General features: G+C 51.5%; 2 protein-coding genes, 1 long non-coding RNA gene and 1 other non-coding gene across 6 annotated transcripts; 2 read left to right on the top strand and 2 right to left on the bottom strand.

Annotated features, from left to right (window-relative positions):
- Nucleotides 1-244: 244 nt before the first annotated feature.
- LOC131277314 (uncharacterized) lies at nucleotides 245-15,349 on the bottom strand. 3 transcript variants are annotated; one of them, XR_009184509.2, is made up of 4 exons: nucleotides 15,263-15,349; nucleotides 5,875-6,054; nucleotides 1,440-1,676; nucleotides 250-655 (listed from the first exon to the last, which is right to left on the bottom strand). It is a non-coding gene; the product is annotated as an uncharacterized lncRNA (long non-coding RNA). The 3 variants fall into 3 exon arrangements; XR_009184507.2 differs by having other exon boundaries at nucleotides 254-655; nucleotides 1,508-1,676; XR_009184508.2 differs by having other exon boundaries at nucleotides 245-1,676.
- A 1,349-nt stretch (nucleotides 15,350-16,698) lies between these two features.
- On the top strand, nucleotides 16,699-19,544 carry RPL10 (ribosomal protein L10). Its single transcript, XM_012521351.4, has 6 exons — nucleotides 16,699-16,853; nucleotides 17,603-17,661; nucleotides 17,773-17,880; nucleotides 18,332-18,470; nucleotides 19,065-19,227; nucleotides 19,310-19,544. Exons 1-6 carry the CDS (start codon nucleotides 16,831-16,833, stop codon nucleotides 19,460-19,462), a joined length of 645 nt encoding a protein of 214 aa, XP_012376805.1. The 5' UTR covers nucleotides 16,699-16,830; the 3' UTR covers nucleotides 19,463-19,544.
- LOC111761738 (small nucleolar RNA SNORA70) lies at nucleotides 18,877-19,011 on the top strand. The gene has a single exon (XR_002795011.1). It is a non-coding gene; the product is annotated as a small nucleolar RNA SNORA70 (small nucleolar RNA).
- Nucleotides 19,545-20,543: 999 nt separating the features above from the next.
- DNASE1L1 (deoxyribonuclease 1 like 1) lies at nucleotides 20,544-26,258 on the bottom strand. Its single transcript, XM_004482871.5, has 8 exons — nucleotides 26,152-26,258; nucleotides 24,905-25,121; nucleotides 24,565-24,653; nucleotides 23,981-24,067; nucleotides 22,701-22,801; nucleotides 22,478-22,590; nucleotides 22,148-22,396; nucleotides 20,544-22,054 (listed from the first exon to the last, which is right to left on the bottom strand). The coding sequence occupies exons 2-8, from the start codon at nucleotides 25,112-25,114 to the stop codon at nucleotides 21,911-21,913; spliced, it is 993 nt and encodes a 330-aa protein (XP_004482928.1). The 5' UTR covers nucleotides 25,115-25,121; nucleotides 26,152-26,258; the 3' UTR covers nucleotides 20,544-21,910.
- Nucleotides 26,259-27,473: the final 1,215 nt, after the last annotated feature.

The raw sequence follows: 27,473 nt of genomic DNA, 5'->3' as shown, positions 1-27,473 counted from the left end.
CTGGGCCAAGTCCACCGCCCAAGCTCTGGTTTGGATTAGCACTACCCTAATGACTAATGAGGTGGAGCATCCTGTCATGTGTTCTTTGGCCCTTTTGTCTATGTCCTTTGGGGAAATATCTAGTCCAGTCCTTTGCCCATTGCTGAGACCAGCTCAGCAATAGGTTTGCACAAAGGGAAGGCGACGCAGAACTAAAGAGAAAGGACAGAAAGAAAGACACAAGAGAGAAAATAAAGATGGGACCAGGGGGCTCAACAGCTTCTGGAACTGAGAGCCTTGACCCTAGTTTCCATATCGTATTTATTAGAAATTACAAAGCAGTCGTTATCTCTGTTTACTTTCCAGGCTGCTGGTTATTAGAGCTGCAGCGCCTGCAATGCTAGGGGGCAGGCCATAACAGAGTTCCAACGTCTCCACAGGCAAACAGCTTTCATGCTGGCCAGACGGCATTCCGTCTCGTCAAGGCCAGGGTTCCTCAGCCCACACTTGTTATCTGCATTATGGAAATGTCTCAACTTCAAGCCAGGTTGCCACACTCAAATTCAAGCTATTTTCCCACATTTCCCCCTTTTTTGTTTTTGCAAAGCAGTGAAGGCAGATTTGGCAATTTCTTGATGCCTCATACTCCGGAGGGTTTGTTGCGCGCACCTGAGGACTAAATACATACAAACAGACAGGAACAGATGACTAATACACCTCCTAGACGACCCCCTCCCCAACTCTTAATCCATATCACAGGGCTCAGGGAGCTTAATCCACCCACAGTTGCTGTCATAGTTTGTGAGGCAGGAAGCAATTGCAAACGAGCATGCTGAAGGCGTGTTACTTGGGCTTGTAATTGAGAAATATCTACGCTTAAATTGTTTCTGTGGCCACACAAATGACGTTGTACTGGTTCCTAAGGAATATCACTGCTACTATATACATAGGGGGTCACACAAAAACTAGATATATTCCAATCACATTGTAGGCGTAAGCACGTATTTACAGTTTGCAGTTCTTCTCCCAAGCTCAAAACTGCATTTTATATATAATCTATAACTGCAGATTATACAACAATAAACAATAAGACTTCCAACTAGCAGACATTTAATGAATAGACTTTCATTTCTCATGGGCTCAAGATTCCCAACCAGCAAAGCTATACAGGCCAGTACTCGATCAAAAATGACCTCATTTTCCCCAGTTCGAATAGTTTGAGGCATAGGCAGCAACAAATTATTGTTACTCCCCCATTTTGGGCTGTGGGGCAGCTGGAAGTTTATCTCATAATTTCATGGCTCCGTTGGTCTCGCTATTAGCATCTTTACTGGACCTGGGGCCACAACTAAGTGCTGAATTTGAACTTAGTCCATGGTTGTGAGGATTTATTTTCTATTCAGAAAACAGTAGCTGCCTATAAGAGTCCCGATGCAGTGTCTGCAGCAGGGAAAGCATACCTCATCCCTCCCAAGAGCAGGAGGGAACCAATGTCACAGTCATAGGAGTGAGCACGATGGACACTCACGGTGAAGTCCACGAGCTGCTGGCAAGCAGTAGGCAGCTGGAACTGCTGGGCTAGGCACCGCAAGGTCTGGGACTCAAGATGTTTGCCTTTCTGGTGGAGCCACTCTGCTTCTTCTCAGGTCTCAATGGTGTGGCTCTGGATCTTCACGAAGGCATCTGCCTCAACAGTCCTGAAAGGGATGTTAGAGGAGTGGGCAGGGACATGACAGACAGCTACCTGTCACTGCTGGCAGGTGTCTCAGGTGTTCTTCCACAGATCTCTCCGCCATAGAGGGTGAGTCACAACAGTCCATTGTTTCTGTCTTGTTTTTAGTATTTGCAATCTACCCCTAGATAGGGATGGCAGGCCTCAGAGTGACCAGACACTACTGGGTTAAATCTTCCACTTTCAGCAGGGCTTCCTGTGCTGCACACAATTACTTTTTTTATATTGTACTTTTGGCCCCTTCCAGAAACGTGACTAAAACCCAAGGGGTACTTGTTTAGAATGCTGCCTTGGCCACAAACCCCACCCAAAGCCAATATTGGGCTGGCCACATCCAGCTCACAGGCTAACTCAATGTCCATCTTCTCCCTCCTTTTTTTTATTTTTTAAAGCAGCCTGTGGAGGTCCCCCTACTCCCAGGAAGGACCTTCCCCAATTAACACATACGATGGCTTTCATATTTGAGCTAAGGGAGAGATGTAAGATGTTTAGTATTCCAACAATATTACAATCTCCATTAACATGAGAAAACACTGTACCCTATCAATTACAGCAGAGGGCATAGTTTTTGTCTTACCCAACCAAACAACATTTAAGATTTTGATAGAGCAGCACTGGATCTTGTAGCCTGTCCCAATTGTTTGCCCATTTTAGGCTCTTAAGATACTATTGTCCCTGATGTTTCTTTTAATTCTGAAAAAAGGATTACTGGTTAACCTAATGTCATCAGTAGGGTTTCAGCCACAGAGTCAGATTCTTTGCCATCAGGCCAGGGCAGATGGTCGGGCTGTGCACACAGCCTTGGGGAAGCACTGCAAAAGTCCATTGATGACTTTTCTTCAGGTAGGAGAATGCAGGCTGGCTTGATTTGCCTAAGGAAATACTAAAGAAAGTCTTAGCAAGTTTTAAAACAATGTGATAGTGGCACAGTTGGATATTAATTTCTTGCAACAAACTAGCAATATTTGGGACTGCTGCATATAGCAGTGGTATTACTTTAATTAGTGGTAAGAGGTTGTTTCTGTGACACATACTATTTTTAGTAATAATTAAAACCATGATTAACCACATTGTACTTTTATCTAATATTATTCTGAAACATTGGTAAATTCCCAGAAATTTTAAATACTCTTTAAGTATTCATATGAATTTTTTACTCATACAACTTTAATTAACAGAGAGTTAAAGAATCCTTTTAATTTTATAGCACTTTTAAACACTTTCCATTCAACTTATAACATATTAAAGGAACTTAACTATTTTATTACTTTAATTTTTTTTAGGTAAAAGAACAAATTTTTTGCAATAGTTTAAAATAAAAAGATACTTTTTAGGATCTGACTTTGAGAAAGCAGGTTTAAACATTGTGTTCCTTTAAGAGTGATGAGACTTGCTTCTTCTTAAAAAACCAAGGAAATGATAAGGTTAAACTATAGGAAGCTATTCTGATAAAACAGACCTTTTTTGTATACTGATTATTCAGAAGAAAAACTCTTTATAAACGTTTACTAAAACAGACCAATGACTTGAGAAACTTTGAGAAAGAACAAAATTTTAACTTTGCGTCAATATACAATTTGATACTAAAGCTTTTAAAACTTTATAGATAGACCCATCAAATCTTACTCAACTATAATCATAAAAATTCCTTTTCCACGAACTTTCTGCACTTTAAGGATTCATTCAGGTTTTGTCCCACATTTTACTCTTTCTTAATAACCAATCATTTTATCTTAGGACAAAATGATTTTCTGTTTCTTTAATGATAAAAACACATTCTATATACCCTACACACATAAGTTACCAAAATGATTTTGGAAACTGTTTCCAATCAAACCTCTTACAACATACAATTACCATCAACACTAAACAAACTTGTTAAAATAATAATTCAGTTTGGTTATATGCAAATATAACTTTTCTCTATTTCAAATACCTAGTAGCACGCAATACTAAAAGCAGTCTTTTCAAATGACTTACTGGAATTAGCCATTTAAACACTGTAATTCAAACAATGCTTTTACAAACTTCTTATAATTATTTATAACCATATAGACCAAGGTCTTGCCAATAGGACTGCATCACTGGGATGGGACAGCATGTGGCCCCTCTCCGGCCACGCCATCCCCAGGGCCATAGGGACAGCCTCTGGGTGCCAACGGGGCCCCCTGCAGCCTCCAGCAGGAACAGAGCCCCTGGGGCGGGGAAGTGGGGTGCAGGCCCAGAGACAAGCCCCCAGGCCGGCCCTTCCCCCTCGGGGTCGTCCCCAAGCTGAGGTCTGGGCAGCCCCGAGGAAGGCAGCGCGGGGCGGAGGCTGCGTGGGGCTGGACCCCGCTCTGTGGGGCTGCCCCCTGCCCCCCGGGTTCTTCCTCCCCGCCCGCTCCCACCACGCCGCGGCGGAAGCGCGCCCACGTGGCGCTGCTGTTGCAGCAAAGCCAGGAGTTCTGAACGACTGAGAAGCCCAAAACGACCCTCGGAGAGGTGGAGGAACAGATTAATTACGTGCGGGCTCAGAGGAGAGTCAGTCTCCACATTCTGAGCCCGTGTACCAGTTTCAGAGGTTTATATGGGATTTCAGGGGGGATCAGCTTGACTTTTGCTCATTGGCTAACACGTTGCTAGGTGAAAGCTTGCAAGCAGGGGGGTGACAGAGGCAGCATGCAGCTGCAAGGCTGGGGGCTGATTTACAGAAGCAGAGGTGGGGTGGGGGGGAGTGGTTTGTTGGATTACAGATGCGGGGGGCAGGAGTTGTTCTGTGATGTTCCCCTCCAGTTCTCACAGGCTGATTTACAGAAGCTGGGGCAGGAGGGGCTCATTCGATTTTTTTTTTCCTGCAAGGTTATGCTTTTTATTTCTCAATACTACAGGGAGCCTCGCTGGCTCTCCCCTGGGCTCAAGGCACCCAGGCCACCCAGCACCCGGCTGGGCCGCCTCAGCGCCCACCCGCCAAAGGCAGGCTACCGAGGGGGACGCCCCAGATCCCACCTCTGGAGAAGCCCCCCTGGGGAGGGGCATGGGTCCCTCAGGGACCTGGGGGGGTGGAGGGGAGGGCAACAGAGCTGAGGCCACCGTGCAGTCGGCGCCAGAGCAAACACAGCGAGACAGCCAGAGCCCTCAAGAAGCGCCTGCCGGGCCTGACGACACAAGAACCCAGACCCCTGCCTGGCCAGACACGACACGCCAAGCACTTCCGGGAAGATGGCTAACCAGAAAGACTGGGGACTCTCCTCTCCCAGAAAAATAGCCAGAGGACAGGCAGCGACAGCCTGGAAAAAGCTCTTCTAGGGTTTAGGACACCAGGGAAAGGCTGGACACTGCCCGGAGGAGACAGAGCCCCAGGAAAAGCATCACAAAGGCAAAACTGTGAGTGAAAAGCGGCAGCTGCCGCCACCGGCGCCCTCCCCCACGCTATAGACAATTTGAGAATTCCCAGGCCTCTAGGCTGGTGGCTACGGACAAAAGCCGCCCCAGTGAAACACCTCCCTGGGAAAGCGGAGAGAGAGGGACATGACCTAAGGCTGCTTCAGCTTCTGACCCACAGACCTAGTCTGCTGCATCCCTCAAGAGCCCTCCCAGGCTGGGTGGGACTGCGCCATTGTTTTCCTGAGGGGCCGGGAGCCAGCAAGGGACTAGAGATATGCAACCCCTCTAATCTCCTTCTCTACAAACCGGGACTGAGAGTTGAAGAAGCCAGGAGAGGGGAATTATTTGATAGTCAGGAAAAGGGAGGGGGCAGCCAGTGAAGGCTGGAGAACTGTGTCTGAGAAAGTTTGAAATACCAGGCTCTTAGCCTCCAGGCAGGATGCTCTATCACGTTGATCTGGTCTGTGTTGCACAAACACACTCTGACCCCGCATTGAACTGAGAGGGCTGTCGAAGAGCACCATCTGCTGGCAGACCAAGGAAGTGCACATGAGGAAATTAAATGAGAGTGTGTGTGTGCACTTGCTATATTGAGAGATCCATGAACACTAATTTGTAGTTATTGAACGTACATACAAGAACTGAAAAAGCTAGTTTTAGCCAGTATGGATTATGCCATTTATATTGTAATGCGCATTCCTATGTCCAAATCTACATCTATGTTGATATGCCAATGTACATCAGCAACATTTCTGGAGAGATCATTCAAATTGTATTAATGCCCTTGAAATTCCTCATACCTGTGGCTTGAATGGCTGACCTTCTGCTGTTGCTTGTGAACCAGGTACTTGTTCTCACCTCCGTTTCTAGGCTGAACCAGGTGATGTCTCAGGGCTCACATGTAGAGCTTTTCATCTTGTAAACATTTTCATCTCAAATGTTACTCATCTCTAGGCATTTTATAAATTCCTTTTAGTCCTCTGGGGAGGAAAAAGTAAGTATGAGAAGCTTTTTCCAGGCTTTACAACCTCCCTCCCCAAAGCCCTAGGAAGCAGGTCTGTAACCCTTTACTGGGTCCAGAGCCCAGTTTTGAGCAACTAACAGGGATGATCCTAAAGATCCAGGTTGAACCAAGAACCAAAGAAAAGCAGTAACACACAGCCTCCTGCCACTAAATCCCTATGAAAGACAGGGAAATTGAGCATCTGAGTAAACTACATCCTAATCAGATGCCTAGACATCAGCAAAAAATTATGAGCCATACTAAGAAAATAGAAGACGTGGCCCCAAAAAAGGAATATATCAAAGCCCCAGAAGAGATGCAGGATTTGAGAGAACTCGTTAGTGAGATGCATACAAATTTCCAAGGTCAAATTAATGAGTTGAAAGACAATATGGCTAAAGAGCTAAATGACATCAAGAAGACATAGAGCGAGCACAAAAAAGAATCTGAAAACCTGAATAGAAAAGTAACAGAGCTCATGGGAATGAAAGGTACACTAGGTGAGATAGAAAAACACATTAGAAATCGAAAAAGGTATGTTTTTATCCAGCTGTGCTTTCTTTTTCTTTTTTAATTGTTTATATTTTCAATTGATAAATGTACAAAATAAAGTGAAAACGAAAGTTCCTTTTAAAAAAAACATATTAGAGGCATAAAACAGCAGGCTACTGAAGACAGACATCTGAAATTGAAGAGTGAAAAGAACAGAGAGAGAAAAGAATGGGAAAAACTGAGCAGGGGCACAGGGAGTTGAATGAAAACATGAAGCACAAAAACGTACATTTCATGGGAGTTCCAAAAGGAGAAGAGAAGGGAAAAGGGGCAGAAAGGGTATTTGAGGAAATAATAGCTAAAAATTTCCCAACTCACATGAAAGAAATGAACTTACATGTCCAAGAAGCACAGTGTACCCCAATCAGAAATAAATCCAGATAGACCTACTCCAAGACACCTATTAGTCAGAAATGTCAAATGTGAAAGAAAAAGAGAAAATTCTGCGAGCAGCAAGGGAAAAGCAAACCATCATGTACAAGGGACGTCCAGTAAGATTTAGTGTAGATTTCTCTTCAGAAACCATGGAGGCGAGAAGACAGTGGTATGATACAATTAGGGTACTGAAAGAGAAAAACTTCCAGCCAAGAATTCTTTATACCACAAAATTGTCTTTCAAATATGAAGGTGAGTATAAAATATTCACAAACAACAGAACTAAGAGAGTTCATAAATAAGAATCCACCTTTGCAGGAAATATTAAAGGAAGCCTTAGAGCCTGAAAGAAAAAGACAGGAGAGAGAGGCTTGGAGGAAAGTATAGAAGAAAGAATAGCAGAAAGGATAACCAAAAGAGTAAAAAGACAGATGAAAATAAGATACGACATATGAAAACCAAAAACTAAAATAGTGGAAGTAAATAATGCATTTACAATAGTATCAGTGAATGTGAACGGATCAAACTCCCCAATCAAAAGATACAGGCTGACAGAACGGATAAAAAAAACACGAGCCATCCATATGCTGTCTGCAAGAGACTCGCCTTAGACCCAGAAATACAAACCCAGTGAAAGTGAAAGCTTGGAAAAAGATACTCCATGCAAACATAGCTGCAAAGGAGCAGGGGTAGCTATACTAATATCAGACAAAACAGACTTGGAATGCTAAAAAGTTTTAAGAGATACAGAAGGCCATTATACATTAATAAAAGGGACAATCCACCAGGAAGATCTAACAGTCATAAATATGTATGCACCTAACCAGGGTGCCCCAAGATACATGAGACAAACTGGTAAAACTGAAGGGACAAATAGACATCTCTACAATATTCGGAGATTTCAACACCCCACTCACATCATTAGGTAGAACAACTAGACAGAAGATCAACAAGGAAACAGAGAACATCACCCCACCACAAACACCTTGCATTGTTGTGAAACATTTGTTACAGACTATGCAAGAGCATCGTCAAAATATTACTACTAACTGTAATCCATATCTTACATTTGGTGTATTTTTCCCCCAACCTACCCTATTTTTTTAAACAAATCAATTTTATTGATACAGATTAATAAAGCATACAATTTATCCAAAGCGTAAAATCAATGGTATTTGGTATAATCACATAGTTGTGCACTCATCACTTCAATCACTGTTAAAGCATTTTCATTCTTTCAATAATAATAATAAACAAAAAGAGACAAACAAGGAAATTCCTCCCCTCTCAATCTGTTTCCCCTGCTGTACATAGCTGCTATTTCTGGCTATTCTTTCACAATTATTTATGTGTTAATTAATCAGTTTCATTGAGATATATTCACATGCCATATTATTTATTCAAAGTGTATAATCAATGGCTCCTTTTTAGCTGTTACAAAGAACTTTATTGGAAAACTGGAAAAAAATAGATTGAAAGAAATTACAAATTTTGGAAGAGAGTGTTAGGGGATGTTGGATTTAATATAATCAACTATAAGAAATAGTATAGCAACAAACATTTGCAAACAAAAAATTCTAGTATAATAGAAATGAACTATAACATAATTCTCATTTTTATATTACAGCTCTAATTATTGGGCATAATAAAAATCTCTAAGAATGAAATAAATTATTGGTTTAGTTATTTAATTTCCATTTAGGCCATAATTCTTTCTGGATAATTGAATGCCTATTTGGGAATTCATCACCTTATTAGAAAGATTTACAGCAGATAACAATATGCCAACTCATAATTGAATGAGGCAGAAAAACTCAGTCTTTTTCAACAGTAGTCATGCTAAACAGTTATTGATCCAGGTACATTATTTTAATTAACAAGAAGTGTGCATAAGGAAGGGTTAAAGAAAAACAAAGTATCCAAAAAGATATCACTTCTCCAGTCCTCCTCAATTAAATGGCAGTGTTCATTTTGTCTGAAGAAACAGAACACTGATCACAGGAACAATTTGCTAGTTGCCCTGAGTAATTCTTGTCCATGTACGATAATGTTATTTTACATTTATCTGGTCTGCTCCAGCTCATTTTTGGTTACTATTTGCATGGAATACCTTTTTCTAATCTTTCACTTTTAACCTGGTTGTATCCTTATGTCTGAGGTGGTCTCTTTTTTTTTTTTTTTTTCAAAATTATTTTTTTTCATTTTTTTTAAAGATATTACATTAAAAAAAATATATGAGGTCCCCATTCGCCCCCCACCCCACCCCACTGTTGTAGAATTTGAGAGAGGTTCAATTATTTGGGTATAGAGAGGTCAGGACTCAGGAATGATTTTGAGAAGGAAAAATGGTTTATTGTCGGCCGGTGGGACTCCGGACTCGGGAGCTTTCTGTTTGAATCCCGAGCCCCAAACAAGATTTTTGAATCCCTTTTATACAGAGAGGAAAGGCCAAATGGTCCCTTTGTTTCAGTTCTCAATAGGCTTCAATTAGCATATATATCTTCCACATCTTAGGTAAGCATTTAGCATGGACTTCAGACATTCTAGGTAAGCTTTTAGCATATTTGGTTTGCATTTCCCCTAAATACTTAAAGTTTATAGACCTTGCATTGTTAAACTGTTTCCTGGGACTGGAGTCCTTGCCATTGTTACCAAGGGCAGGACTGCAGCCTCTTACCGTCACACCCACAAGTTAGAGAGCTTAGGTTATCTCTGAAGAGACAAAGAGCCTCCCACCCATAACCCACATCACCACCCCTCCCCCCACAGTCACATCCCCATCATCATGTCACATCCATTGCATCTGGTGAGTACATCTCGGGGCAATGCTGCACCCCATGTCCCGTGTTCCACACCATAGCCCACACTTCCCCACGTTCCATCCAGTGGGCCATGGGAGGACATACACCATCCGCCAATTGTCCCTGGGGCACCACCCAGGACAACTCCAAGTCCCGAGAATGCCTCCACATCTCTTCTCTTCCTCCCATTCCCCGCATGAGGTGGTTTCTTGTAGACAACATATAGGTGGCTCATCTTTTTTTTTTAGCCATTCCATCAGTCTATGTCTTTTAATTGGGGAGTTCAAGCCATTAACATTCAGTGTTATTACTGTAAATGCATTACTTCATCCAATTTGGCCTTTGGCTTTCTGTTGTCATATCATACTATTGTCTTTTTACTGTTTATATTTACCCTTTCTAATAATCTTCATTTCTGTACTTTTCTCTAAGTCTCTTGCCCTTGTTTTTCCTTTCAGGCTGCAGCACTCCCCTTTGGTATCTCTTGTAATTCTGGGCTTTTGGTAAAATATTCTATCAGTTTTTGTTTGTCTGTGAAGACTGTGAACTCACTCTCCTTTTTGAAGGACAGCTTTGCTGGATACAGAATTCATGGATGGCATTTTTCTCTTTCAGCACCTTAAATACATCATACCACTTTCTTCTCTCCTCCATGGTTTCTGATGAGAGATCAGCACTTAATCTTACCGAGTTTCCCTTGCATGTGATGCTTTTCTTTTCTTTTGCTGCTTTCAGAACCCTCTCTTTATCTCTGATATTTGTCATGCTGAATAGTAGGTGTCTCGGGGTAGGCCTTTTAGGACTTATTCTGTTTGGGGTGTGTTGTCCTTCTTGGATATTGATATTTATGTCCTTCATAAGACTTGGGAAGTTCTCAATCATTATTTCCTCAAATATTCTTTCTGCCCCTTTTCCATTCTCTTCTCCTTCTGGGACACCAGTAATACAAATGTTGAAGCATTTCGTGTTGTCATTTAACTCCCTGAGACTCTGTTCCATTTTTTCCATTCTTTTCTCTTTCTGTTCTGTCTTTTCCAGTTCAGATGTTCTGCCTTTGATGTCACTAATTCTGTCCTCAAGCAATTCAAATCTGCTCTTATGTGCCTCTAATGTATTTTAAATCTCATCCACTGTGTCTTTCATTCCCCTAAGGTCTGTTACTTTTCTTTGCAGGGTTTCAAATTATTCTTTATGCTCTCCCAGTGTCTTCTTAATATCTTTTATTTCTTTACTCATATTTTCTTTAACTTCTTTGAAGTGATTGAGGCCAGTTGTATGATTATCACTGATTAATTGTCTTAAAACCTGTACCTCTTCAGGATATTTGGTTTGTTCTTCTGGCTGGGCCATCTCTTTCTGTTTCCTAGTAGGGCTTGTAGTTTTTTGCTGATGTCTAGGCATCTGAATATGTTGGTGAGTTTACTCTGATGGCCAGTTTCTCTCTCTTGTCTATTGTTTTTTTTTTCCCTACAGCTTTTCTTTGATATTTGGTTCAACTTATTCTCCGTCTTTAAAATTTCCCAGTTTAATTTTTCAAAATCAGGCCAGGGACTCATTAGTGGGACACAGATGTTCTCCTCCCAGGGGTTGGATAGAAAGAGCCCCGTTTCTGTCTGTGCGATTTCCAGAATGGCCAGCAGATGGCGCCAGTTAGCACACATTTTCACTCACATGTTTCAGTTTTGGCTTTCTTGTATTTCTGTGTTGCATCACCAGAGTGGAGATTCAAAGCAGGCTCTGCGGGCTGAATTCACTGAAGGAAAGCACCCCGTCCTCCCCTCCCTATTCTTTGAAACAGCTGACATGGAGGAATGTCTCTTCTCCTCTCAGTCAGCTACAGTGAGCCAAGTGTTTCACCCCAGCTTAATGTCTTGGGGCTGGGGCAGGGGAGCCCTTCCCAGCCTCCACGGGGGCTTAGTGACTCACATTTGTCATTTTGGCTTCTTTGTCTCTCTGTCTCTCACCCTCCTGTGAATTGTGTAGCACAGTTCTGGTCTGCTCACCCCCAAAGTAGGTCCCTTGGACAATTCTGGCTCTTTCTCTGATGTTTTTGTGAGAGCATTCAGCTCTGCCTGTCACCATCTTCCTACAATCCTCCACATTAAAAAATGGACAGGAAAAACCCACATGATCATCTCAATTGATACAGAAAAGGCATTCAACAAAATCCAGCATCCTTTCTTGATAAAAAATACTTTGAAAGATAAGAATAGAAGGAACATTTCTCAATATGATCAAAAGCATATATGAAAATCCCACAGCCAACATCGTACTTAGTGGGGAAAGGTTGAAAGCTTTCCCTCTAAGATTGGGAACAAGATAAGGATGCCCACTGTCACCACTGTTATTCAACAGTGTGCTAGAAATTCTAGCTAGAGCAACTACACAAGGAAAAAAAAAAAGCATCCAAACAGGAAAAGAGGAAGTAAAGTTCTGACTATTTGTGGAGGACATGATCCTACATTTAGAAAATTTGAAATGTCCATGACAAAGCTATCTGAGCTAATAAATGAGTTCAGCAAAGTAGCAGGATACATGATCAACACACAAAAATCAGTAATGTTTTCGTACACTAGTATTCAACAATTTGAGGAGGAAATTGGGGAGAAAATTCCATTTACACTAGCAACAAAATGACCCAAAAACCTAGGAATCAATTTAACCAAAGAAATACAGGACCTACATGCAGAAAAAAAATGTTAAAAGAAATCAACTAAGACCTAAACAAATACACATTTCATGTTCATGGACTGGAAAACTAAATATCGTGAAGATGTCAATCCTATCCAAACTGATTTATAGATTCAGTGAAATAGCAATCAAAATTCAAACAGCCTACTTTACAGAAAAAGGCAATTACCAAATTCATTTGGGAGGGAAAGTGCACCTGAATAGCCAAAAGCATCCTAAAAAAGAAGAGCAACATGGGAGGAATTTCACACCTGACCTTCAAACATATTACAAGGCTACAGTGGTCAAAACAGCATGGTACTGGCAAAAAGATAAACTCATCGAAATAAACTCTCACCTCTGTGCTCAACCAGTTTTTGACAAACCTACAAAGCACATATTCATGGGACAAAACAGCCTATTCAACAAATGGTGCTGGGAGAACTGGATATCTATAACCTAAAAAAAAAAATGAAAGAAGACTCCTAACTCATTCCCTATACAAGAATCAACTCAAAATGGATCAAGGACCTAAATATAAAAACCAGGACCATAAAACTACTATTTTGTGTGATCTATGCATCTTTATTTTTAAAAAGATAATTAAAAAATGGAAAAAAACACAACTACTAGAAGAAAGTGTAGGGAAAGATTTTTAAGATCTTGTGGTAGGTGCTGGTTTCTTGGACCTCACACCCAAAGCACAAGCAACAAAAGAAAAAATAGATAAATAGGACCTCCTCAAATTTAAACAGTATTGCACCGCACAGGGCTTTGTCAAAAGGGTGAAGGGTCAGCCAACTCAATGGGAGAAAAATATTTGGAAATCACATGTCGAATAAGGGTTTAATACCCATGCTATATAAAGAGATGTTAAAATTGATCAAAGGCAAACAATCCAATTAAAAATGGGCAAAAGACTTGAATAGACATTTGTCCAAAGAAGAAATACAAATCGTTAAAAAAAAAAAAGCACACACATGAAAAAATGTTCAACATCACTAGCAATTAAGAAAATGCAAATCAAAACTACAATGAGGTATCATTTCACATCTATCAGAACAGCCACTATTAAAAAGACAGAGAACTACAAATGTTGGAGAGGATGTGGAGAGTTGGGAACGCTTGTTCACTGCTGGCGGGAATGCAGAATGGTGCAGCCACTGTGGAGGACTGTTGGGCACTTCCTAAGGAAGTTGAATATAGACTTGCCCCGTGACCCTGCAATACCACCACTGGGTATATACTCAGAAGAACTGAGAGCAGAGATATGAACAGACACCTGCGTACCGATGTTCATAGCAGCACTATTCACAATTCCCAAAAGTTGGAAACAACCAAGGTGTCCATCAGACAATGAATGGATAAACATACTGTGGAGTATACACACAATGGAATACTATACACCTGTAAGAAGAAATGAAGTCGTGAAGTGTATGGCAACATGGATGAACCTGGAGGACATGATGCTGAGAGAAGCATGCAAGACACAAAAGGCCAAATACTGTAAGATTGTGCTACTATGAACTATGAACTAAACATCTTGTGTAACATATTCTATAAAATATAAATATAAATAAAAGGATTAGTGGTTATGTAGGGCTGGGGAAGACATGCTAAGGGGTGTGGAGGTTTTTTTTTTTTTTGAGTAATGAATGGTTCTAAAATTTTGTGGTGGTGGGTCTACAACATTGTGGTTATACTAAAAGTCACTGATTATATACTTTGAGTAGATCATATAGTATGTGAATATATCTCAGTAAAACTGCTTAATAAAGCAGTAGCCATGACTCAGGGCTGAGAGCACTGGTGGATAGTACCTGTCGTGTCACAAGAAGGGCCAAGGCTGCGAAGGCCAGCACAGGGGCAGGCAGAGGAGCAGCCAGGGAGGGCCGGGGGCTCCTCATGGAAACGTCATGCTGCCGGCCACCCCGTGTCCCCATGGCCACAGGAGGCCCGGTCCCCAGGCCGCTCGGTCGGGGGACACGTGGCGGCTGGCCGCGGCTGGCCGACGTGACCAGTGGCCGCCCCGGGAAAGCCCGAGCCCAGGCCCCAACGCCGGCGACAGCTGGACATGCCCCGCGGAGGGGGCCTGGTGGGAGGAAGCGGCGGGGCAGGGGGCGCCCGGGCGTCGGGGCGCTGGGGGCAGGAGGCAGCCTTTCTGCTCGCCCCTCTCCCCTCCCCGCCCGCCCTCCTGGGTGCCCGCTGGCCTTCTGGCCTCCGCCCCTTCCTCCGGCCCCTCAGCGAGGTCTCTGTCCCCACTCCCGGCCCGGGCGCGCCCCTCCGCCCCGGCCCCCGCGCTCGGGGCGCTGCTGCCCGCGGCACCGCCCGAGCTGCGCAGGGCGCCCTCCAGCGCCCGCAGTGGGTGCCTGGCGCCCCGGGGAAAGCCCCTCCTGCCTGCGGCTCCGGCACTCGAAAGGGCGCGGGCCCGGGAGGGGAGAGGCCACCCCCTGGCGAGGCCGCGGGCTCGGGGCAGGGTGGCTCGGAGCGGGGTCCCCGGGCCCGCAGCAGCAGCCCCGGGAGCCAGTGAGAGCCCCCGCCCCGGGGCCCACCGCACCCCCGCACGGCCAGAGGCTGCCGGGGCTCAGGCCGCGGCCACGAGCCTCCCGGGGGCCCCGGGCCCCCGCGCTGGGAGGCCCCCCGGGAGAGACGAGCCAGTCCACGGCCACCTCCGAGCAGGCGCCAGGCCCTCCCCAGGCTCACCTCGACCCCCGGGAGAAAGGCAGCCCCGAGGGAGCCGCCGCCCGCCGCCCGCGTGTTTCCCGGGGCCCTCCCTGGGGGCCACACCTGTCCAAGGACGCGGGGGAGGCTTGACCTCTGCCGGCCCCTCCAGCCGTGGGGCCCCCGACACCCCTCACTGGGGACTCGGCCCCCCGCCCCGCCCACGTCTCCTTGGACACTCCTCGTGTGTGTGGGCGCGCGGCGGGTGGGGGCGGCGGGAGAGGGGCCCTGCTTCTCACCCAAGGCTCCCCGAGACACAGTGGGGGGCACAGGGAGGGAGGAGGAGTGCACACAGCTGACGGGGAGGGGTGCACAGAGCGAGGGGCTGCACACAGCTGAGGGAAGGCTTGCACAGTGAGGAGGGGAGGCTGCACACAGTGGAGGGGCTGGGGCGCACACAGCTGAGGGGGTAGGGGTGCATAGAGAAGGGGCGTGCACACAGCTGAGGGGGGAGGGGGGCACACAGCCGAGGAGGGAGGGGTGCACACAGTGGAGGGGCTGGGGCGCACACAGCTGAGGGGGTAGGGGTGCATAGAGAAGGGGCGTGCACACAGCTGAGGGGGCAGGGGGGCACACAGCCGAGGAGGGAGGGGTGCACACAGTGGAGGGGGTTGGGGTGCACAGAGAGGGAAGGGAAACACAGGGCGGAAGAGGGAGGAAGGTGCATAAGGCGGAAGGAGGAGTGGGTGGCACCTCCTGGGCCCGGGTAGTTGGAGCGCACAGGAAGGGGGCACCAGGGGGCTCCCGGGGGCCAGAACCGGGGCACGGCGGCAGAGGCGCCGCCAGGCCCCCTGTGCCACCGCGTGGGGCCGCCCGCCGTCCCGGGCGCCCTGGGGCGGCACGACGGCGCCTTCCCCGGCAGCCTGGAGGCCAGGCCGGCCGTGGGCACCGGGGGCAGTGCGGCCGGGAGGAGCGGGCCGACGGGGGCAGCGGCTTTTCTCGGGCCCCGGCGCCCCGCCCGCGCGCCTCTCCGGGGGCCTGGGAAAGGGCCCTGATCAGCGCGGCTCCCGGCAAAGCCTGATTGGACCCTCGGCTGAGGGCGGGTAGGGGGCCCCCAGCTCCTGGCCGCGGGGGCACCAGGGGCCCCACGGAGGCGCCGGGAGGCGGCAGCGGGCCCGGGGCCGCCCCCACCGGGATACAGGCGCGCGACCCCCAGCTCAGGGCCTTTCTTTTTCTCAACTTTAGGATAACGGCTCTGAAGTCAAGGCGAGGGCCAGGGCAAAAGTTCTACGCCCAAAACGGCCAGCTGGAAGCGGCCCCTCGCGGGCGGATGTGGCGAGGCCCCATTTGTCAGCGCGCCGCCCTCGTCCCCGGCCCGCACACTGCGCATGTGCACGGGCATTCCCGCACGCAGGCGCAGAGGGCCGCTGCGTCTATGGTCCGGACGTGATGAAAGAGCGTCCTCACCGCCCGCGGCAGGACTCTATGGTTCCCGTGGGGAGGATGGGGACGCTTATATAAGGCGTGCGCAGGCGTGAGCGTACCTCTTTGCTTTCCGCGCGGTGAGTACTCGCGGCTCCGGTTTGTTACGGCATTTTGGCCGTCCCCCTCCCGGGCTTTGGGGCCTCACCTCGGCTTTTTTTTTGTTCCGACTTGTCTGTCTCATTGCAGCCGCCGACGATCCCGGTGTCGCCATGGGCCGCCGCCCCGCCCGGTGGTGAGTGCCGACTCCGCTGTTTCGCCGGCCGGCAAGAGGGAGGGAGAAAAGGGCGCTAGAGGCAGCCGTTGGGTGGAAGCGCCCCGGTGCCGGTCCTACTCTGGGAACGGACGCCACGTTCTCCCCATCACACGGTTGCCCTGTTTTCTTTTATGCCAAGCGTTCGCCGATTGTTCGAAAGTTCGGGCCACCCTTAAAGTGCATCCCCCATTTATAGCCGTTCGGGGGGAACCACCACCTGCATGGGCCACATCGGCCTTGCGTCCTGCCCCACCTGCAAATTCACCGCCTTTTGGGGCTCGGTCCCCCGTCCGCGCCTTTGTGCAATTTCTGGGCGCTGCGCCTTGGCGTCCTCCTTACACGCCAAGGGCAGCCCGGGAAGAAGCCGGCGCTGCCGGCTCAAAGGCCCTACAGGGGGCGCCGGCGCACCATCACGTGGCGCCAGAAGGATTTCATGCCACATGCCCGAAGGTATTTTGGTGGATTACTTGAAGTGTGAAACAATGACGCGGCTTAAAGGCAGTTCAAGTGCTGCTTTATTGCAAGATTTAAACTTGATGTAAGCTGAAGGGGGATTTATTGTCACCTTCTAACGTGGATGTCCTCTCTGGCTTTAGAACTGATTTTATAAAAGGCCCCCTGGCTCCCCAGCCCTCCTTTTTTTGGTTAGTTTTGAGGGGGCGCTGGAAGTGTTTTTTATCAAACTCCACTTGTAAACATCAGCAAACCTGAGTTTTTCCCCTCTGCAGTTACCGGTATTGTAAGAACAAACCCTACCCCAAGTCGCGCTTCTGCCGAGGTGTCCCTGGTAAGTAGCGGGAGAGCTCCCAAGCTGATTTATGTGATCTTAACTAGCAGCGGGGGCTGTGCCGACTCAGCTGCCCACAGGCCGCACACATTAACCCTGAGCCTCTTCCAGATGCCAAGATCCGCATTTTTGACCTGGGTCGGAAGAAGGCCAAAGTGGATGAGTTCCCACTCTGTGGTCACATGGTGTCGGACGAATATGAGCAGCTGTCCTCCGAAGGTAGGCAGGGTTCCTTTGTTGTCACACTCAGCCCCTCCCCACCGGAATCACCAGTTCAGCAGTCTAGCACACTTCACGCCCAGGAAAAGTCCTTTTTACAAAGCGGCTGAGAACCAGGCTCACTTGTGGGACCTGCTGGCACAGGTGGCCCAGATGTCACCTGAGACTGGCCTGGGGAGGAGGGCAAGTGCTTTTTTTTTTTTTTTTTTTCCTTAAAAGCTTTCAAAAGGCATTTGTATCTCTCTTTTTTTTTTGTCTTTATTTACTTTTTTTAATACTACATTAAAAAATATGAGGTCCCCATATACCCCCTCACCCCACTCCTCCCCCCGTAACAACAATCTCCGTCATCATGAGACATTCATTGCATTTGGTGACTACATCTTTTTGAGCATGCCAAGTGCTGCTTGATCTCAACTCATGCTCAGTCGCTTTCTCTCCCCCTCCCCAGCCCTGGAGGCTGCCCGTATTTGTGCCAACAAGTACATGGTGAAAAGTTGTGGCAAAGATGGCTTTCACATCCGAGTGCGACTCCACCCCTTCCATGTCATCCGCATCAACAAGATGTTGTCCTGTGCTGGGGCTGACAGGTGAGCTGTGCCCTGGGCCTGTGCAGTGCCTCTTCACCAGGTGGAGGAACGCTGGCCCCTGACGTGGTTGTCTGTAACTCCGGGGTCTTACGTATTGGGCTCGGCTTTTCATCAGCTGGGTGTGTGGGGTTCAAAGGTAACCCCACGTACAGACTCAACAAAGCCTAGTTTGGCCAGAGGCCAAGATGGGGTGGGGGCTAGCAGCAAGTTGAGTGGGCACCCCTTCACCCACAACGGGATATAGAGGTCTGCAGAATCACCTGACCTGGAAACTGGCCTTGGTGTCATGGCTAAGCCTTTTGGGAGGCAAGTGGGGGAGGAGTTCCCAGCCATCCACCCCTGAGCCGGGGCTGGCCCCAAGGCCCCTTGCAGGCTCTCCTACCCACTCCTTTGGGGTCTTTGTCCTCTGCAGCCAATTAAGCCGACCGGCCCCCTCTCCCCGTGGGGGCCCGGTGTGCAGTGGCTGCGGACAGCAGCCTCCTTGGTAGTGTATGTGGCCTGTTACCTGTACAGGCTGCCCTAAGGGACCTTGGAGACAGCCCTTCCTTGCCTGTTGCTGGCCCTGTCTGTGACCTCATGCCATCCCCAATCTAGGCTCCAGACGGGTATGCGAGGTGCCTTTGGAAAGCCTCAGGGGACGGTGGCCCGGGTCCACATCGGCCAGGTCATCATGTCCATCCGCACCAAGTTGCAGAACAAGGAGCATGTGATTGAGGCGCTGCGCAGGGCCAAGTTCAAGTTCCCTGGCCGCCAGAAAGTAAGTGGTGCTACCGGTGGACCCCTTCTTCCACCTTGCCTTGCCCGGGGCCCCCCTCAGCTCACCTCTTCTTTCTCCCTAGATCCACATCTCCAAGAAGTGGGGCTTCACCAAGTTCAATGCTGATGAATTTGAAGACATGGTGGCTGAGAAGCGCCTTATTCCGGACGGCTGTGGGGTGAAATACATCCCCAACCGTGGCCCTTTGGACAAGTGGCGGGCCCTACACTCATGAGGGCTTTGCCAGCACTGCCCTCCCCTGACCCCCTGACCCCTTGACCCTTGCCCTCCAATAAATGACTTTCTGGCTGGCTTTATGTTTGCTCTGCCTGGCTGGCTGTCTGGGGGGGAGGGTGGCTGTGAGCCCCGGGGACCTGTGGGCCCTAGCAGCAGTGCCCTTTCCCTTCAGGCCCTACCAGGTGGGGCAGGGGGTCCCAGGACCGGCAGGCTGGAGGCTGGCCCTCGCCACCCCCCCTCTCTCCCTCTCCCAAATCCTGAAAGCCCTAGGGGTGTGGCCTGAGGATGGGAGACAAAGGGGACTACCGGCCCTTGGGCTGTCCAGAGGGTCCCCCGCCTGAGCAGGGAATGCAACCTGGGCGCCAAGGGTTCTGGGAGCAGCCTGCCATCACTGGGGAAACGTCCCAAGTGGAAACTGCAGAGCCATTTGCAGTCAGTCCCCCAGGCTCCCTGGGGCTCAGTCGTGTTCATCTGGGTTAGTCTCTGGCCTGGTGGGTTTCCCCCAGTTACCTGAGGATGTCCTGCCCAGCCCTAGCCCTCCTGGAACCTGAGTCCCCAAGCCTCTCCCCGGTTAACGCCGAGGTCTCCAAGTGACGTCATCGTAGTTGGTTACCCACCTTTTAAATTTTCATTTTCATTTTATTTTAAATGTTAACATTCAAGAAATATGAGGTCCCCATATACCCCACCCCACCCAGGTTACCCACCTTTGAGTGAGGGGGGGCATGGTCCATGAAATTTGACAACAAAGGATGTGTGGAGACAGGCCATGCCCAGCTCCCCTCAGCCTGGGGATCTGGGTGCTCTCAGCACTGCACCCCGACTCTGTGCCAGGGCTAGCCTTCCAAGGTGGGAGGGATGTCCTGGGGGGCCAGGGCCCAGTAGGGTACTCGGTGAGCTGGGCTCCTGAGCAATGCCCAGGGCCCTTGGTGCCTTCCAGGACCTCGGGAGTCCACAGGCTCACACCCAGGGCCGTGCCGCGTGTCCTCCGAGCAGCTGCCCTGAAGCTACAGGCCGCCTGCAGACGCCTGCCCAGCCCACGGGCCCCGCGAGGCCACCGGCTCACTGTACTCTTCGTAGCCGTTTCTAAAACGTTTATTTTTTTGCCTCGAGGAGATGGTTACAAACCATAAATAGAATTGACACTTAGATGGCCCCGATGGCCCAATACCCGTTTTTTTTTTTGCTGAACTCAGTTCTTTGGAAAGGGGTGGGGAGCTCAGCCTTGTGCTGTTGCCTGCACTCCAGCCCCTTTCCCTGGGTGACCGCTCACAAAGCAGCAGTTTCTCGGGGAGGAGTTCAAGTGCGCACCCTCTTCCCCTTGATGTCAGAAAGGCTGGCTGGCTGTGGTGGTGGTCACGGGCGTTCTCTGTGCGCACTGCTGGTCTGGGACCCTGCTTGGCCCGGGCTGCACTGCCTGCCCTGGGGGGGGGGGGGGGAGGAGCCGGGGAGGAGGAGCCGACCCCGCAGTGGTTACCTGCCCCGCCTTGGCTACGGGCAATGGAGGGTATTTCCAGCGAGTTTCATTTCCTGGCTGCCACGGACCCTGAAATTCCCCCCACGTTTGTTTATTTTACGTTGGTATACATGCCTGCCTCCAGCATTTGAGCTATTGGGGGGGGGTCTCAATATTTTTATGGATTTTGATGAATTCTGTATACAATAAAGATAGCCGATTGGCATAGCCGCTGCAGACGGAATATGTCCCCCAACCCGGGTTTTGTTCTGAGTGTGGAAGTTTTCCTTCCCACTTAAACAGATCTTTGGCTCTTTCGTGGTTCCTTTTCTGAGCCCTGCGGTTTAGCCTAGAGGACCTTCTGGGTCCCCCGGCCCCTCCCCCAGCCCTGGAGCACCTGCTCCGTCCCCACTCCTGGCGCTGCTGTCCGGGATGGAGCGGGGTGGCAGGGATCCGGCTTCCTCTTTCTCCACATGCGAATACCAGGCACAAGCCGCACCAAAAAGAAAGAGAAGCTGGAGCCAGGGAAGGGCAGGTGGAGGAAGGCTGCAGGCTGATGGAGGAGGGGGCTGCAGTCTGATGGAGGAGGGCTGCAGTCAGGTGGAGGAGGGCTGCAGTCTGATGGAGGAAGGCTGTAGTCAGGTGGAGGAGGGCTGTAGCCAGATGGAGGAGGGGGCTGCAGTCTGATGGAGGAAGGCTGCAGTCAGGCGGAGGAGGGGGCTGCAGTCCGATGGAGGAAGGCTGCAGTCAGGTGGAGAAGGGCAGCCAGATGCAGTAGGGGGCTGCAGTCTGATGGTGTAGGGATGCAATCTGAGGCTGTAGGGTTGTAGTCAGAGGGTGTAGGGCTGTAGTCCGATGGAGCAGGACGGCAGTCAGCCCCCATCGGGAGTCACTTCAGCCCCAGAGCGGGATGGACCGGAGCGGCCAGGGTTCGAATCCTGCAGGCAGCAGCACCGGGGCGTGCCCGGAGGTGGCAGGCCCCAGGCGGGTTCAGGCTGCGGGGGCCAGCTGAGAGGGCAGGAGCGGCAGCAGCAGCGAGGGCAGCAGCAGGGCGGCCAGGCTGAGGGGTCGAGCCCTCGGCACCGCCCCGTTCAGCTCCACCTCCACGGGGTAGTGGTCACTGATGGCGAGGGCCTGGGGGGGGCGGGGAGCAGCGGAGCAAAGCGTCAGTCCCCATGTGCCCCGCCACCCCCCTCCCTCCGTCCGGGCCCCCGTGCCACCCATCACCTGCTCCTCGGTGAGCTGGAAGCTCCCGGGGAAGTCGAAGGCGCCGGCGGCGCGCACCAGGCTCGGGCAGCGCTCCCCGTACAGCACGATGCGGTCGTAGGCGCAGTGGGTGCTGCTCCTCACCGTGGTGTCCTCCCTGTCGCCGATCACCCAGTGGAAGCCCTCCTGAGTCCGCAGGGCCAGCTCGCCCAGGCGCTTTTTGGTCAGCGAAGCGCAGTCAGCGTTGAAGTCCCCGAGCAGGATCACGTCCTGGGGACGGGGCCGGCGGTCAGGCCCGGCCGTCGGGGGGGCCCGGCCCCCCTCCCTCTGGCGCCGGCCGCCCTGCCCTACCTCACCCGGCCAGAGCTGGGAGACTTCCAGAAACACGTCGTACAGGGCGTTCAGCTCTTGGTCCACGGCCTTCGGGGTGGTGTGCAGCGGCACCAGTACCAGGCTGGGAAGGACTGGGGGTGCCGGCGAGGGCGTCTCCCACCATCCCGTCCCTTCCTCCCGAAGCCCCCGCGCCCCCGTCCGCCCCCCCACAGGCCAGGCCCACCCTCCTTTCCCCTCCTACCTTTGCTGGGCAGGGTGAACTTGGCCACGAAGGGCTCCCGGGCAAAGAGATCATCCAGGTCCTTATACAAGTAAGACTGCAGGACCTGTGTCTTGTGTGACCTGGGAGGGACAGGCAAGGGGAAGTGGTCTTGCAAGAGCAAGCAAGCGCCAGAGCTGCTCCTCGGGGAGGGGGCCGCGGCCGGGAGCCGTCCCGGCTCACACGTGTCACGGGGGCACAGCCATCCTGGCCTCTTCTGTTCTAGAACTTTTTCCAAAACTGAGATGCGATTCCCTTCCCGTGGAAGCAGCCCCCTCAGAGGGGGCCGTTCAGGGGTTTTTAGTACATCCACAGGGCTTTGCAACCACCGTCGCGATCAAATTCAAGCCTTTTCATCGCCCATGCCCGTCAAGCCAGGGGCTCCTAACCAGGGGTCCGTGAACTTGAACTGAAATTCAAAAAAAATTCTTGTGCGGGTGTGAGATCTTTATGAAATATCACACCGTGGAGCGTGGACTTAGCACGGGGTCCGTGGTTTTCACCTGACTGGCACAGGGGTCCGTGGAGCAAAAAAGGTGAAGCAGCCCTGCCTTAGCAGTCCCTCCCCTGGCCCCTGGCCACCCCTCACCTCCTTCCTGCCTTAGGGAAGGGTCTCTTCCGGGCACTTCATAGAAACGGGATTCCACAATCGGGGGCCTTTTGGGTCTGGTTCCTTTGGCTGAGCATAAAGTTCTCGAGGGTCATGCCCGTTGTGGCATGTACTAGAACTTTCCCTGTTATGGCCGAATCAGACGGCCCGGCACAGATGGGCCAAATTCTGTTGACGTGTGAGTCAGCTGGCGGCCACTTGGGTTGCCTGTGCTTTGCAGCCGTCACGGACAGCGCCTCTAGGAAGGGCCGCCTGTGGACGTGCACTCTCACTGCTCTTGCCTATGGATCTGGGAGCCCCCCGTTATTTCAAAGTGAATTCCAGACACCCCATCATTTCATCTATAGAGGGAAACAGGTCTCCTTCCCTGGCATTCCTGTTTCCCTCTTGATCCTGGCCTCCAAAGGGTCCTCCCCGGTATATCAGCCCAGAGACTTGGGGCTGTTTCCAGAAACCAAGATTGGGCCTCTTCCCCAAAAGCTGCACCCAGAGATGTAGCCAGGCCCTGAGTCCCCGGAGGCTGCCACGGACTGGGCGCCCATTTGGGTGTGGGGAGAAGGAAGGGCTCTGGCCGTGCGTCCCACACGGGCACGGCTGCTGGCTGGGGCGGAGGACTGAAAGATGCTGGAACCAGACCACCGCCTGCACTCACCGGTAGATGTACACGTACTTCTCCATGTAGGTGCTGCGCCCCAGTGGGGAGCTACTCAGGTGCTCATAGGGCCCGGAGTCATCAAATCTGCCAGGAAAGGGAACCCCAGGGTCAGGGCCCCCCAAGGCTCCCGGGGGGGGGGCTCCAGAATGAAGACCCACCCCCCCAGGGGAGCAGATGTGGCTCAAGCGGTTGAGCACCAGCTTCCCATGGACGACGTCCTGGGTTCAATCCCCAATACCTCCTAAAAACACAAATCAATTATATATCCTGCCACACCCCACTGACTGGACTCGGGGAGAGTGTAAACCATAATGTTGTAAACTCTAATCCACGCAGTGCAGCAGTGCTCCAAAATGCATTCACCAAATGCAATGAATGGGCCACAGTGATGAAAGAGGATGTTGAGGTGGGAGGAGTGGGGGTGGGGTGGGGTATGTGGGAACCTCTTATATTTTTTAATATAACATTTTGTGTGACCTATGTATCTTTTTAAAAAAAGGTAATAATAAAAAGTTAAAAACATATAAAGTAAAAAAAAAAACCCATACACCCTGAAAAAGACCCCCCAGCGCCTTCCTCACCGGTTGAGTTCTCGAATCAGGAGGGGGATGGCGCTGCCGGAGGAGTCCACCACCTCCTGCAGTACGGTGATGTCACAGCGGGCGAGGATCTGCAGGACATCTGCGCTCAGTGCCAGCTGCCCCGGCGGTGGGACGGGGTCCTTGGAAGCTGGCACTGGCGCGGCCGAGACCGTCACAGCTCGCTGGCTCCAGGCTCCCCGACGTGCATCAGAGAGCAGTGTGACCGGATGGGACCCAAGGGAAGACGGCCAGCCACCCCCGGCCCCTCCATTGTGGGGGAGGAGGGTGCTCCCCGGCTCCCGACACCCCCTCTGCCCCGGGCCTGCCCCTGGGAACTGACCCGGACCAGGGTGTCCAGCACGTGCTCCCTGGCCACCTTGGCGAGGGTCAGCCGCTGGGCGTTGAAGGCACAGATGCGAAAGGCCTCGGTGCTGCTGGCCAGGAGGACGAGCAGGAGCACGGCCGGGCGGTGCATGGCGGCGTGCTGGCGCCCGGGGGACCTCCAGGGGACGCCCGGGGGGCCCAGGCCGCCATTCCAGCCGAGGCTCATTCTGGCTCTGGAAGGACGTGGCCATGTGGGACGGAGAAAGCAGGGCTGAGCCTCCTGCCCCGCACCAGCCTTCCCAGAGCTGCGGGGACGGCCGTTTCCCTGCCCACCTTCCTGGGGCCACCTTCCGCGGTTGGCACCTCCAGGACGGGCCTCTTCCTTCTATTTTCATTGCTATCTATCTATCTATCTATCTATTTATTTTCGGGAGGTACGGGAGATCGAATGCCGGACCTCGGACATGGGAGGCAGGCGCTCAACCATGGGCTACAGCCGCTCCCCAACCGCCTTCTTTTAAACAGCCACCGAGGGGGAGATATGACCAAAACCCCCTCTGTAGCGGTGGCCCCCCCGTGCCCCACCTCCTTCCCCACCGCAGTGTGGGATGGGGCCGCCCTCCCAAGCCACCACCCGCGCCCCCCACCAGCCACGCCAGTTCCCCCTTCTGGCTGGCGTCCACCTCTTTCTTCGTGTCCCCCTCGGTTCGTCTTTGGCGGGACCCTGCCCCTGGGTGTCAGCCCCGGGCTCTGCTCCTTGACTGTCTCCGCACCCTGGTCCCTGGGATTCTGCCCGCCTGCGTTCCTGTCACCCTCTTCCCTGCCCCTTGGGGTCCGCTTTCTTTCTGTCGCTTGCCTTTCTTGCCTTCCCTTCTCTGTTCTCCCCGGCCCTGTCCCCTCCGTCACTGTCACTGTCTCTGTGTGTCTCCTTCGCCCTCCTGGCTGAGCTCCCTGCCTATTTCTCCCTGGCCACCTGTGTGTGTCACTCATGCCCAGTCTGGGTGCCCTGCCTGCCCCGGGGGCTAGTCTGGGGTGGGTCTGGATGGGCGGTCGGGGAGACTTGCGCTGGCACTGCTGGGTTTGGAGGCTCTGGGCCCCGGGGCCCCCCACGGGGTCAAGAACCAGTGACACAGACTTCCCAGGCCGGGACCGAGCCCAGTCCCGGTGGCCACACCAGACCTTGGTCTTTCCCTTCCCGTCTCAACCCCGGCCCGGGCCAGGGGGGCGGCCTCGTCCCTCCCTCCGGCCCGAGGGCTCCCCTACCTGCGCCGACCAGCTCAGTCTCCCAGCCCCGCGCGGCAACGCCCCGCAGAATCGTCCTGCAGGCCGGCGCGGCGACAAGAGGGAGAAAAGAGGAAGAGGAGGCTCCGCCCTCGGCTGGGACAGGGTGGGGAGAGGGATCGGCCGCCCTCCCCCCCTCCCACCTTCCCACTCAGGCTCCACCCTTTCCAGGCCGGCCTGGGACCTGGGCTGCCAGGAGATGACAGATCAGTGAGTCAGAAGAGGGCAGCGGCGTATAATGAGGGGGGTTGCGGCCAGGCGGGGACAGGCAGCTGGGGGGGGGGGGCGAGGGGGTCGTGCTCGCCCAGCCCGGAGCGCCCTGGGCCACCCCCAGTCGCACCTCCAGGGGAAGAAGCAAGCCCGGGCAGTCTGCCCAGGGGAAGGGTCCCGGTGGCCCGCCCGGCCAATCCCAGGGACACGCCTTCTAGCTACGTCCTCGGGCCCTGGGCTCGGTGGCCTGGGGCTGCCACTCCTGAGCCGGGTGTGTTGATTCAAGAGCTCTGCCAAGCTCAGGGGAGGGCTGCGAGCCAGGTCTGAGGGATGGCGGGATTCTCTCCAGGCACGTCCTCATTTGTACGGTGGTGACACAGTCAGGCGGGAGAAGGCCCCTGTGCACCAAGGGCGCATCATCTGATAGGCAGATAAACAACATGGGGCCAGCCATACAGTGGTGCGTATTATACGGTGGTAAAAAAGAGCCAGGTTCAAGCAGGCTCCAATGCCGGTGGACTTCACAAACCCTCACGCTGGGTGAAAAGAGACCAGACAACAGCGGCCCCGTCTGTTGAGCCCCATTTAGATGAGTTTTCCAGAACCAGCAAATCCCTGGAGACAAAGCAGATCGGGGCTGGGGAGAGGCGGCCGGGAGTGACTGTCAAACGGGTACAAGGCTTCCTTTTTGGGGTAATGATGTTGTAGAAGTTGAGAGAGGTTCAGTTATTTGTGTATTGAAAGGTCAGGATTCAGGAATAATTTTGGGAAGGAACAGATTTATTTATGACTGGCCGGGCTCGGAGCTTCTCAGCCAAAATCCGAGCCCGGAACAAGCTTTTTGAGTTCTTTTTATACAGAGGAAGGGCCAAATGGTCTTTTGTTTCAGTGCTCAATAAGCTTGAATTAACATGTATCTTCCACATCCTAGGTAAGCTTTTGGCATGGACTTCATACATTCTGGAAAAGCTTTTAGCGCATTTTGGTTTGCATTTTCCCTGAATACTTTAAGTTTATAGAGTTTGCCTTGCTACACTGGTTTTCTGGGACTGGAGTTGTTGTCATGGTTACCAAGGGCAGGGCTGCAGGTCTCA

The sequence above is a fragment of the Dasypus novemcinctus genome, chromosome X (assembly GCF_030445035.2).
Source record: "Dasypus novemcinctus isolate mDasNov1 chromosome X, mDasNov1.1.hap2, whole genome shotgun sequence".
Classification (NCBI taxonomy): Eukaryota; Metazoa; Chordata; class Mammalia; order Cingulata; family Dasypodidae; genus Dasypus; species Dasypus novemcinctus.
The sequence above is the reverse complement of the archived record's forward strand: the minus strand, read 5'-3'. Positions and strand labels throughout refer to the sequence as shown.

Excerpts from the sequence above, each read along its gene's own strand:
- RPL10 (XM_012521351.4), top strand. The coding sequence starts at position 16,831 with ATGGGCCGCCGCCCCGCCCGGTG. Across the intron at positions 16,854-17,602 it reads GGCCGCCGCCCCGCCCGGTG|TTACCGGTATTGTAAGAACA; the intron begins GTGAGTGCCGAC and ends TCCCCTCTGCAG. Across the intron at positions 17,881-18,331 it reads TGAGCAGCTGTCCTCCGAAG|CCCTGGAGGCTGCCCGTATT; the intron begins GTAGGCAGGGTT and ends CCCCCTCCCCAG.
- DNASE1L1 (XM_004482871.5), bottom strand. The coding sequence starts at position 25,114 with ATGAGCCTCGGCTGGAATGGCGGCCTGGGCCCCCCGGGCGTCCCCTGG. Across the intron at positions 22,802-23,980 it reads AAGTACGTGTACATCTACCG|GTCACACAAGACACAGGTCC; the intron begins GTGAGTGCAGGC and ends TGTCCCTCCCAG. Across the intron at positions 22,397-22,477 it reads CCCAGCTCTGGCCGGGTGAG|GACGTGATCCTGCTCGGGGA; the intron begins GTAGGGCAGGGC and ends CCCCGTCCCCAG.